The sequence below is a fragment of the Polyodon spathula genome, unplaced genomic scaffold (genome assembly GCF_017654505.1).
Source record: "Polyodon spathula isolate WHYD16114869_AA unplaced genomic scaffold, ASM1765450v1 scaffolds_811, whole genome shotgun sequence".
Taxonomy (NCBI): domain Eukaryota; kingdom Metazoa; phylum Chordata; class Actinopteri; order Acipenseriformes; family Polyodontidae; genus Polyodon; species Polyodon spathula.
The window spans coordinates 27,525-39,790 of NW_024472298.1; the positions used below are offsets into that span (position 1 = coordinate 27,525).

At 46.7% G+C, this 12,266-nt stretch overlaps 1 protein-coding gene across 1 annotated transcript in view; it reads left to right on the top strand.

The window, feature by feature from the left end:
* kmt2d (lysine (K)-specific methyltransferase 2D) overlaps positions 1 to 12,266 on the top strand; it is a 44,912-nt gene that overhangs the window by 10,452 nt on the left and 22,194 nt on the right. The window contains exons 7-25 of the mRNA XM_041241724.1: positions 138 to 309; positions 1,085 to 1,199; positions 1,836 to 2,011; positions 2,360 to 2,493; positions 3,050 to 3,154; positions 3,382 to 4,238; positions 4,680 to 4,790; positions 5,413 to 5,523; positions 5,877 to 5,981; positions 6,426 to 6,607; positions 7,097 to 7,261; positions 7,645 to 7,754; positions 7,914 to 7,958; positions 8,194 to 8,382; positions 8,937 to 9,107; positions 9,806 to 9,931; positions 10,210 to 10,340; positions 10,625 to 10,790; positions 11,498 to 11,587. Of these exons, the coding sequence (XP_041097658.1) occupies positions 138 to 309; positions 1,085 to 1,199; positions 1,836 to 2,011; positions 2,360 to 2,493; positions 3,050 to 3,154; positions 3,382 to 4,238; positions 4,680 to 4,790; positions 5,413 to 5,523; positions 5,877 to 5,981; positions 6,426 to 6,607; positions 7,097 to 7,261; positions 7,645 to 7,754; positions 7,914 to 7,958; positions 8,194 to 8,382; positions 8,937 to 9,107; positions 9,806 to 9,931; positions 10,210 to 10,340; positions 10,625 to 10,790; positions 11,498 to 11,587 (3,261 nt within the window). The remainder of the gene's footprint in view (positions 1 to 137; positions 310 to 1,084; positions 1,200 to 1,835; positions 2,012 to 2,359; positions 2,494 to 3,049; positions 3,155 to 3,381; positions 4,239 to 4,679; positions 4,791 to 5,412; positions 5,524 to 5,876; positions 5,982 to 6,425; positions 6,608 to 7,096; positions 7,262 to 7,644; positions 7,755 to 7,913; positions 7,959 to 8,193; positions 8,383 to 8,936; positions 9,108 to 9,805; positions 9,932 to 10,209; positions 10,341 to 10,624; positions 10,791 to 11,497; positions 11,588 to 12,266) is intronic.

Consider the following 12,266-nt stretch of genomic DNA (forward strand, 5'->3'; position numbering starts at 1 on the left):
GAAATGTGTTACTTTGTGCTGTGGCATGATCCTGGAGGGACTGCTGGAAGATGACCCCTTGGATTTTTTTTTGTAATTGGTTGAGCTGCCTGTGGAATAATCCAGCGACGCCGTCTCTCCCTGTCCTGTGTTTCCAGCGAAGGAAGAGGCTCGCTGCGCGGTGTGCGACTCCCCCGGGGAGCTCCTGGACCAGCTGTTCTGCACTGGCTGCGGGCTTCATTACCACGGGGCGTGCCTGGAAATCAGCGCCACGCCACTCAAGCGCTCGGGCTGGCAGTGCCCAGAGTGCAAAGTGTGCCAAACCTGCAGGTGAGCCTCGCAGCATTCGGCCGTCGTCCTATTATCCGTTTCATTTCTAGCGTGTGTTTGAACTAATGCCGTAGTTACTGGATCCTTGGCTGAGGCACTATCTGTGAACTATTGCACTGCTGTTATATCATTGTGGTTATAAATCGTTGTAATCCTAACTTCTTGCATTTCATATTGTACTTTAGTATAATTTTAACTTGCTTTAAACTGTATTTGTGTTGATCTAGCATTGTAGCCCTGTACTGTACTGTAAATCCTGCAAGTCACCAAATAAATAGTTAACAAAGTCTGTTTTGCACCACCAAACTACAGTCTTTTCCCCATCCCGTTTGCTCCTGAAATCCTAGTTAGTTTACCCTAGCGTAAGACAAACAATTTATTCTCCTTGATAGGAATATGTTGTCTGATTTTATTATTGGTTACACATTGCGTTATGCTACAATAATACAAGGCTGTAATTCTGTAGGCTTGGGATAAGGCAGCCCTGAAATCCATTACCTTGGATTCAACTACTTGGGTTTCTTTTTTTTTTGTACTTTCTAAGCTTGATTGTATTGGGCGTGTATTATTTTTTTTTTTTTAATGGCTGTAGCAATTTAATTTTATTTTTATAATCTTTTTATTTCAGTAGCACACCCCCCCAACACCAGGATTTACCTTGATGTCTGTGGTAAAGACAAAATGTAATTGGGTCATAGAGAGCCTCAGTCTGATGAGATGAGTGCCCGGCCGGTGCTTGATTCACTAACGCTGTGCACGTTGTCTCTGCTTCCAGGCAGCCTGGCGAGGACTCCATGATGCTGGTGTGCGATGCCTGTGATAAGGGCTACCACACCTTCTGTCTGCAGCCAGCCATGGAATCCCTCCCTACCGACACTTGGAAGTGCAAGGTGAGAGCCTGGATCTCTGACAGGCCCTCCTGTGGAGCTTGTGAAATGTTTCATATAGTTTTATCACAGTGGGCTCCTGGGATGGGAATAAGACTCCTGTTGCATAGCCGTTTCACCCATTCCAGGTTTTACTAAAAGCTTGATTAGCCGCAGTGTGCAGGTAACAAGATCAGGTCTTATTAAACCTGGGAATAGATCAAACTGCTATGCAGTGGGAGTCTTATTTCCATTTCTGGTGGGCGCTACTGGCAAGTGGTACTTCTATAAAGGTGGTTTAATACAGGTTTGACTGCAGAATTTGTGTGCAAGGTATTGTGCTTGTTCATTGAATGCCCAGTACCTAATATGACATTCAAACTTGTGGCTCAGGTATGCAGTGTATTGACCAGACGAGACCCTTTGTAGTGCACTATAACTTTTCTGTCTTTATTAAAAGCAACCTATAGGAACTCGATGCTTCTAATATGTTCCTCATTGTTAAGTAAAGTATCATTTAGGGCAATATCGTCCCATAATAGGAGAGATTTAAAGGAATATTGAAACAAGTCCGTTAAGCCAAACGTCAGCAAGCAGCAATGCCCTCGGCGCTATGTGTGTGTAAATCCTGCCCTTCCCTCTCCCTCTCTCCGGCTGCAGAACTGCCGCGTGTGCAGTGAGTGTGGTACCCGGGGCTCTGCATCGCACAGCTCGGCTCTCTGGTATGAGAACTACTCCGTGTGCGAGAGCTGCCACCAGCACCGCAGCGCTGTGTGCACCAGCTGCGGGAAACCAACCCCAACGGAGAGCCTTCTGTGCTGCCAGACGTGTCGAGGGTAAGCCAGCTCCGCCAGGCTGTTCTGTGCGTGAGAATCTGGGGATCCTCCGGGTTGGAAGTTGGCTCAGGCAGAAACATTTATATAGATCTTGCTTACTCTGTGAACGGGGCTTGTGTGTGTATCTTAAAAAAAGAAAATATTTTTTAATGCCAAAGAACTATCAATTTAGATGAGGAATGACCCATAAAACAGAGTTTGAGACATTAGACTGCTAATGCAAGAGCTAGGCTTCCTTAATGGAGCGTGTAGACACAAACTCACCTACAGTGACATTCCCAGATCGTAGGAGCCTTGTACTGCATTCTGTCATCCCCGTATTGACTTGAGGTCTTGATGTCTTTACAGGTGGGTGCACAGTGAATGTACAGGTCTCTCAGAAACCCCAGCTGGCAAGTACACCTGTGTCTTATGCAGGGGTTCTTCTCCAGCAGTGGCTGACAAGGCCAATGTCCAGGACACAGGCACACCAATGGAGCTGGGTAAGCAGGCCTAGGATGACAGCAGTAGGTTTTTAGATGTCATTGAATTGTTGCACATGTTAGATATATGGCTAGCTGATGCGAACAAGTAGTTCCCCCTTCTTCAGTGAAAGGGGTACCTGCAGAAATCCTAGAATAAAGCAGGAGGATTCTGTTCATATGCTAGGAGAAATCATAGGCTGGTTTGTTCCCCTTCTTGCACCTGAAATAAGGCAGGTAGATTTATTAGTGCCTTTACATATAGGAAAGAGATACAATGCTACTTTTGTCATTAAAATTATAGTAATGCAGTTGTGCCATCTTCAGCATTGAGGAGTCTGATATTCTACCTGTTTTCCTGCACCAATGTGGTAGTGAATTGCTGCCAGTGGGAGCCTAGATATATTTCTAAACAATTGTGGGTGGTGGGGTGTATGTTAATGTATGACGTGACTCAAACGTCTTGGATACCTGCCAACTTTATATAACACTATAAAAGCTTTTTGTGTAATGCATTTTTGAGATGGCGTTCCAGTTTGGGTGAAGTGTGAGTTAACTGGGATTCCGGTCTGCGCAGGGAAAGAGTCCGGCTCGGAGGACAGAGAGGTGAAGGAGAGGCTGCAACAGGGAACAGAAACGCTGGCAGCTCATCGGGAGCAGCCCTGCGTCTCTCCACACGCAGGTATGAGTGAAGCCGGCCCAGGCTTCCATGATTCGGCACTTGACGTTTTGCATACTTTTGATTTATAACAGGCCGAGCTCATTAGTTTAATCACTTCAGAATTAAGCAGCGCTGGTTCATCTAGTTAAAGCATTGCTTTTATGAGTCCTGTTTTTGTCCTGCATATACAAAATAGAGCTTTCTGGTAAAGGTTTGCTTTCTGCTGTAACCCTTCATCTTCCTTGCAGAGGCTGCAAGGAGCGGTGGGAGTGACATCCAGCCTGGGGATATCGACGTCGACAAAGAGCCTGAAACCCTGCCGTCCCAAGACTGCAAGACAGGGGGCGCCGGCGAGCACAAGGAGGAACAGTGTGCCCCTCTGGAACCTGAGGTTCCATCAGAGTCGGGGGAAACCAACTCCGGGCAGGACTCTGAAGACACAGACTCCAAGAGCCAGAGCGTTCCCCTGGCCTCTGGCGATCCCCCCTGTGATGGGGAGACCCAGGCTGCCTCTACCTCCCCACAAGGTAATCGGACTAAGAGCCCTTGCAAAGCTCCTTCAGAAGAAGTGGAGGAGGCAATGGAGGAGGGGGATCCCGAACCCTCTGAAACGCAGCACGCAGTCCCGGAAGGAGGGAGCAGCCCTTCCTCTCTGCAGCCTGGCGCTGGGGATTCCCTCCTGGACCCTCTGGAGGACTCTCCAGAGGAGGAGGAGGAGGGCTGCGAGAAAGCATCTCCCATGGAGGACTTGGCAGCAGAGAATAAGCTAAAGCAGGAGGAGCCCGACGGGGAGCAGGAGGCAGCGTCTCCCCCTGGCAGGAGGAGGAGCAGTGGCAGCCTGGTGATGAAGCCGGAGTACATGGACGAGATGTCCAACCTGAGCCACGAGGACGCTAGCAGCAGCGGCTTCCTGGAGTCCCCCGGAGAGCCCGACTCTTCCCACTCCCTCTCCATGGAACTTGGCCTGGTGTCGGCCAGCCGGGCGCGCTCCGACTCGCTGCTCACAGAGACGGACGACTCGCTGCCCTTCGACCCCGGCGCCATGAAGATGGACGGAGAGAAGGTCAAGAGGCGGAACTCCCCAGGTCGATCGCGGATCAAACAGGTAAACCCCCCCCATATCCTCCAGCACCACAAGTTTTGTTATCCCGTACACATTTGTAGAGAAATGCTTATCCAGCTGGGTCTACTTGGTTTGTAAATTCTTTAGGTCATAATGTTTGAATCTGGAGATCTAAGCAGGTGCTATTGGTCTGTCTTTATTTGTACATGCTTGCATTATTACTAGTTAGTAACTTTTTTTAACAAGGCAACATTGAAATCTAACGTTTCATTTATCGCAGTTTGTGTGTTTTTCAGATTGTGGGGATATATTCAATTTACAGCTGTGATGATGGTTTTGATTTTTTTTTTTTATGGACCTCACTGATATTTAACAATCGCCAGTAAAACTACGAGTCGGACTATATTGAACCTGGGAAAGGGCTGCAAAAATCTGGGATTTGAGAAGTGCGACTTGATTAGAGTTTCCCCGTCTCTCTTGCAGGGCCGCAGCAGCAGTTTCCCTGGTAAAAGGCGCCCTCGCGGTGGGGGAGGGGGGAGGGGCCGCGGCCGGTCCCGTCTCAAAGCCATGGCCTCCTGCATCGAGGCCTTCCTGGTAAGAAGTGTGCCACCGGAACTAGGACCGTTACATTTTTCACAAGTCCAACTGCTTGTCGCGCAGCATGTCGTAATGTAGAAGTATAACCTAATTGCCTTCCGTTCGCATGTTCTCGTGACTCATTGCCTCCCCCTTTCAGCTAACCCCGTCTTCAAATCAGTTTACAGAACGGCCAGTGACTGGAAATAGCTCCTTGGTCAAGCAGGTTTGAGGCGCGGGTCACATGTACCCTGCACAACGGATTCAAATGTCATTCTGCTGTCTCGCCCTAGTTGAAAAAAATAGAAAAATACGGCAGCCGTTTAATTGGTTCCTAAAGCTGAAGCAATTCACGGCGAAAAAATAAAACCAGAATCAAGCAACTTGAAGTTGAGCTGCATTTGCAGAACACCATTGATGCAACGTGGACTGGTGTTGGTTTCGCTGTCTGTTAAATTGGTGTTGTAAATGTTTTTTTTAAAAGCTCACTTTAAATATTGAAATAAGAAGTTAATTAACCTAATCGGGTACCTTCACTATGGGATCAGGTTTTGATCTCTGATCTGGATATCTCAAGTTTGCATGTCAGCCTGTGCCCGTGGTCGGGGAGTCTCATCTGTCCCTCGTCTTGTCCCCTCAGTGCATGGACGTGGAGGCCTCCCCCAGTAAGGAAGAGGACGATGAAGAGGATGATACGATGCAGAACACGGTCGTGCTGTTCTCCAACACAGATAAATTCGTTCTGTTGCAAGTACGCCACATTTCCAGTAACTCCTGAGGATCTACCATGTTCAATAGGAACCTTGCTCTGTCACTCCTTTTTCAACTGGTAGATGATTACGTGTGTTGCCGTTGAAGTATGTTTACAGCTGTACCAAAGTTTCTTTTTAAGCGCTATTGAATATCTTTTGAGCGTGTTGTGGCTGAAATATCAAACAGTAGTTTTGAAAATTGTTCATGCCAGACTTAATGGGTGTAATAGTGCTAGATGCATTTAGATGAAAGGTTAAGATCTTGGAATGTAAATCTTAGTCAAGTAGACCAATGTTTTTTTGGGTAGTGCCCCCATCAGTGTGGTAATACTCCTGTTATTTTTCTCTCCAGGACATGTGTGTGGTTTGTGGCAGTTTTGGCCGAGGCGTAGAGGGGCAGCTGCTGGCATGTGCCCAGTGCGCCCAGTGTTACCACCCCTACTGCGTCAACAGCAAGGTGAGAATAACTGGGAGATGCACCCAATAGGGGAACGGGAAGCAGAGTTCCATGTGGTCCAACTAGTGCATTCAGAATGAAACTACTTTAAAGGTCAATGCATCACATGATGTGAGGAGATGAGACTGGGCTGTCGTCCAGCAACGGAAAACAAAAACTCGTTTGACAGCTATGTGGGGAAATAATGAAGTCACAACAGGGTAGAATTCATAGTCACTCGATTGCAATCATCTATTAAATACGTAAAGCCAAGCTGTTTTGACAGGGTTTTTCATTGGTAAGGACGTTCCTATAACAGAGTATTCTAACTGATGGGCTTGTTTTTAAAATTGTTCCAAAGCTGACCCTTTTTCAACACAAGCCTCTAAACTAACCACCTCCTTCTAGAAGGGAAAAGCCATTGTGATTGTATGGTGCGCTAACCCCACCCCCCCACCCCTGCAGATTACCAAGATGATGCTGAGTAAAGGCTGGCGCTGTCTGGAGTGTATCGTTTGCGAGGTGTGTGGCAAGGCCTCAGACCCAGCACGCTTGCTGCTGTGTGACGACTGTGATGTCAGCTACCACACGTACTGCCTGGACCCCCCTCTGAACACCGTACCCAAGGGAGGCTGGAAATGCAAGTGGTGAGTCCTGCAGCATCCCATTCTCCACGGGCTCTGTTAAAGCAACTGCTTATCCCTGGCCAAGGGGTGTCCCTGCTGACCCAGCTGTTTCCTCTTTGAAGGGGCATCGCTGTCATTATTAACGGTGCTGCAGACCCTGTTTTTTTTTTTTTTTAAAACCAATAGTGGGTTACCCTGGGTAAGGAAGTTGGTGTTAATTGTGGTGTTTTGCTTGGTTCTGAATAACGAAGTAATCCAAGTGAGTTGAGTGTCACATTTGCATCTATGTGAATCTAGTTATCCTCAACAAAGGGTTTTATGATCCGAAAATTTCTTTAAAACGTGTGTTTTTTTTCCATTGGATAGCTGTTAATTATTATTTTGTAGTTCGAGATCAGTGCTAACCTGGATCATTGAAACAAGTCATTTGAGGTTCATTAAGGTTTTTTGTTTGTTAAAGCTTTGAATATCGGCGGCCCTGATTATTTCTCCCTGCTTTTGCCTCCACAGGTGTGTGTGCTGCATGCAGTGTGGAGCCACTTCCCCTGGTTTTCACTGCGAGTGGCAGAACAACTATACCCACTGTGCCCCCTGCGCCAGCCTGGTGGCCTGCCCAGTCTGTCGCGAGAACTTCATGGAGGAGGACCTGCTGCTGCAGTGTCAGCACTGCGACCGGTGAGACTCCTGCTTTTTTAGAAACGCAGCAAATGCAAACTGGTTTCTAAATGTGAACCTTTATATACCGATCACAGGGCTGGAAATAAGACTCCCATTGCATAGCAGTTTGCTCCGTTCCTGGTTTTCATTGTGAGACACACCTGAGCTTTTACCTATACAATCAAGCTCATAGTAAAACCTTGAACTGGTGAAGCTGCGACTCCAATAAGTGTCTTATTTCCATTCCTGTGATCTCCGTGAGAACTGCCTTTGAATTTTTACCACTTTTCCAAACTTTTACCATGGATTCCCGGTACAGAAAGCGATTGTGGGTGGCGCGGGAGTGTCCGAGTGCTGTGGCGCAGTCTCAATGGTGTGTCTGTGTGTGTGCTTGTCGGCAGGTGGATGCATGCAGTGTGCGAGACGCTCTTCACTGAGGATGAGGTGGAGCAGGCATCGGACGAGGGATTCATCTGCTCAGGCTGCTGCCCGTATGTGCCCAAGCCTGCTGGTGAGTGCCTCTCTTGTCGAGTTGTTCTGTTAACTGAAATACTGAAACTGGTGTGTTTCTTGCACTTCTGTAAAGATTGGGCATCTGTTTCTACTTGAAGGTCATTTGTATCACTGTATGAAGAGTAACTTTTTTTGTTTTGTTTCTTTCCTCCATTAGTAGTGGAAACGCCTGTCAGCACTCCTGTTAAAGTGAAGGAGCCAGGTATGTAACTGAGATGGGCTTCATTGAAAAAATAATTTCTGTGCAAACAAATTCATGAACACCCAACAGCTTATCTGTACCAAATGATGCTGTGCAGGTCAGCGCTGTGATGCTGTGCAGGTCAGCGCTGTGATGCTGTGCAGGTCAGCGCTGTGATGCTGTGCAGTTCAGCGCTGTGATGCTGTGTGTGGCTGTGCAGGTCAGCCCTGTGATGCTGTGGTGTGTGTCTCTGCAGAGCTTCAGTTCCACAGGCTGGAGGGGGTCTGGCTGACCGAGTCCGGGATGTCTCTGCTCCGCAGCATCTCCATCTCTCCTCTCCACAAGAGACGGCAGCGGCGCTCCCGATTGGGTACGCTGTGCGGGGAGGCGGGGACGGATGGGCTGGAGCTGAAGGAAGTAGATGGAGACGGTGACGAGGTCAAAGGTGAGCAGTGACTGGGAGGACTAGAAGTGTGACACTGCTGTTACCGAGGGACTACTTCACAAGAGCAGTACGTTCAGGTTCCCCAACCAGAATTCCTGTAATACAATGCAGATCACTGACTTACGGACTGAATTTAATAGCTGAGACTTTTACATTCAGTGTTTGGGGATGGATAAAGGATTTTTATTAACCCTAAACTGAAGACCTGCATCCTTAATAGGACAACCTTGACCATCCTGTGTTATTGATATAACTGACTGGGGTATTTAATGCGTGCTGTGGGATCTTATTTCTGGTTGTGTTATTAATAGTGCATAGAACAGGTATAAAGCGGGACTAGTATTTCAAAACCATATTCTGACCATTTGATGTGTCCATATAGCCCACATTTTTACATGCAATACTAGAATACTGTTGCTGGCTAGTTACGTAAATATAGGGATAGTTGCATAAATATATTTGCTTTTCAATTTTGGCTTTAAGTCCCGCTGCATTGTTGCTTTTGTTTGGAGTGTGTCCAGTGAAGTGACTCTGCTGCCTCCCTGTCTGTTCAGGAGGGGTAGAGCCCATGGACTGTGACACCAAAGTGGACATCCTGGGAAGCCCTGGCCGGGACGGGGGTCCCGAGAGAGACGCAGAGGGGGTTCCGGAGACGGAAGCGGGGAAGGCAGGAGCGGAGGAGACAGACGAAGGAAAGAAAAGGAAAAGAAAACCCTACAGACCAGGTACACGACGCAGAGACGTGCTGGGCTGCCTCTGGAATATTCTGCAGTGCTTTGTGTGTAGAGACGTGATTCAGTACAGGGTGAACGCAAGTGGCAAATCTGTATATCCCTTGAAGAGCCCTTGGGCACAATATCAGTGTGTTGCAAAATTAAACAGACATAGCAGAATTTGCTCAAATTGATAGCATGCTAATAAAAGGTGTGTTGCAGTATTTAAAGTGGACTGACTTTATATATTTTGTATCCCTTTTTAAAGAGCACAAAGTAATTTTACATATACCCTTAAAAAAAAAAAAATTTGTTTATTCCTGTTGCCCATTTTATTTCAACTAAAACAGTGTAGGATGTACGGCTATGGCCAGAACGTTTTGCATCACCTGGAATTTTAGGATTGAGACAAAAAAATAAGATTTATGTTCGTATATTTATCATATAATCAAAAACAACAAAATGGTATTGCAAGAGTCTACTGGAAGCCATGATAATAGTATAGTATTTCATGTTGGATTTCGAAATGTCACTTTTATTCGTTAAGTATATGGGAACTTCAAAGCAATATGTAATTCGTAACGTTATTTAGCAGGTCTCATTGGACTCGGAAGCTTAATTAATTAATTCTATAGGGTGATTCAAAACTTTTGGCCATAGCTGTAGACAGCGCTGGCTGGGTTGGTGTTGATTCTGTGGTTTTTGCACAGGGATCGGTGGGTTCATGGTTCGGCAGAGGAAGTCTCACACACGGGCGAAAAAGGGGCAGCTTCCCCAGCTACTGGCAGGAGAGGCAGGAACAGAGGGTCCCAGCACTGAGAGGAACCCAGAGGAAGGCAAGTATCACTACACTCGCTCCTCAGCAAAATTAGACATGGGCGCATAGATATATATATAGATAGACAGAGCGAGCGAGCACTCTCCATATATAATTTTTCTATACCTATCTATCTCTATCTATATTTGTCATAACCAGTATACAGGCTGAATAAAGACAATCGATGAAACATTTGTCGTCTTGGTTGTTTGTATTTTGTCAGACATTTATTGTTGATGAACAGCTGTATCTTGATAAAATATTAAAAACCTTGTTGCCCACATGCTGTTACCTCAGGCGCTCCCCCATGTACCCCAATCGATGGCCCGTCCGATCCCAAAGCAGCCGAGCCAGAAGGGGAGCAGGCAAAGAAACGGAGAGGCAGGAAGAAAAGCAAGCTGGAGGACATGTTTCCGGCTTATCTCCAGGTACCGGGAACTGAGCTGCACCTTTTAGGATTCCTGCTAGTGTAGGAAGGGCATGCAACGTGTTGTACTCAGTAGAAGTAACAAACATAGCCCCTCAATGCAATGGGAGTGTAGGTAGAAGACCGTGTTTTAAATAAGTGAAAGAAAACATTTACCTTAATCATTTAGACTGGATGAGCTGGTTTCTGCAGCCAGCATATGCAGTTCTGTTATGGTAGTATTTATTTATTTTTATTTCTGGGTGGAGAGTAATTTTTGTATTTTATCCCTGCCGTCCCGTGCAGGAGGCGTTCTTTGGGAAGACTCTGCTGGATATCAGTCGGAAGGCTGTGAAGGATGGGGGTGGAGCTCAGCGACTGGCACAGGGGCTGCACCGGCCTGCCCAGCCCGGCACCACCCTGCAGGCAGCCCCACAGGAGCCTGCAGCCTCCCTGACATCGCAGGAGCAAGGTGGGTCCCGTGCCCTGCTGATCCCCGACGGGGGAGATGGAGGAGGATAACATACCGTGTGTCCTGCTTGCGTTTCTACATGTGAAGCTATAGAATCTGATTAGTGGCTTAACCAGGTTTCACCACATTTTAATTTGCTTATCTCATGCAATTTGGGTGGCTGCTGTCCGGACAGATTTGTTGCAAGTAACTTGGTTGGACATGTAGTTGAATAAATCGCTGACACCCATATAGGAGGCTGTGTGCTCCAGCGTTTAAAGAAACGGGCTTGTAACCAGGAGAGCCCCGGTTCAAATCCCAGCTCAGCCACTGACGCATTGTGTGACCCTGAGCAAGTCGCTTAACCTTCTTATGCTCTGTCTTTCAGGTGAGACGTTGTTGTAAGTGACTCTGCAGCTGATGCATAGCTCACAGACCCTAGTGTTGTATTTTGTAAAGCACTTTGTATGGCTGCCCACTATAAAAGGTGCTATATAAAAATAAAGATTATTATTATAAATCACATTTCAGGCTGTGTTAACTGCTGAAACAAGTATTAGATTATTATTATTATGATTATTAATAATAATAATAATAGCGTTAAGCAATTTTCACTAGGTTTTTCAAATCGAAACCTATTTTGAAACTTAAGTTAGAGGAAGGTGTAGCATCCCTGCCCTACTTCTGCACTGTGACAGCCCCTAACTTCCCTGCTTGCTTGTTTTCAGCAGGGACTGCGAAGGACAGAGTTGCTGCAGACGGCACCCAGCTCAAAGAGGAGGGCAGTGGAACAGCAGATAACCAGGGAGGCGATGCCGGTGGGTGGCTTGCCTTCCCACTGCATTGAGGGAAACTACTGTGCTTTGGCAGCAGCGGTCATTAATGTACTTGCTGTGCACCCAGTACCGTGGTTCTCTCATGAGCTTTGTCTGGTTTTCTCGTGAACTTTGCCTTGTTGATTTGGGTAACTGCTGTTTTAAGTCTTGCTCTGTTCATAGCGGATTTAGCAGGAGCCTGATAACTTCAGTAACAAAGCTACATGCAAGGCACGTGGATTCGTCCAGCCTTAAGCAGTGCTGACTTGAATTCCGAACTCCAAAGCTAAGCGAGTGAGTGCTAGCGTTTTTGGTCAGCACTTGGCTGGGAAAGTGAATGTTGTAGCAGACAAAGTGGTGTCCTTGGCTGGGCCAGATGTACTCCAGTACCCCAGCATGGGCCCAGGAGACACTGTGCAGCTGTCCTTTTAACAGTAAAAAAAAGTCTTGAATAGTTTAGCCAGAACTATTTTGAGCAAGGGTGTTACCTTTAGTGTCCAGGACAAAATTTGAGCCAATCTATTGTGAAGTGCACTTTGTGGTTTGTATTAACCAGGTCCGCTTTTTAAACAAAATCTAGTGAACGGAATCGTACAGCATTTCTGCCCTAGTTATTTCTTTGTTCATTGGGGACTATTCTTAACTATTCTGGAATAATGATCCGCTGTTCTTCCAGACTTTG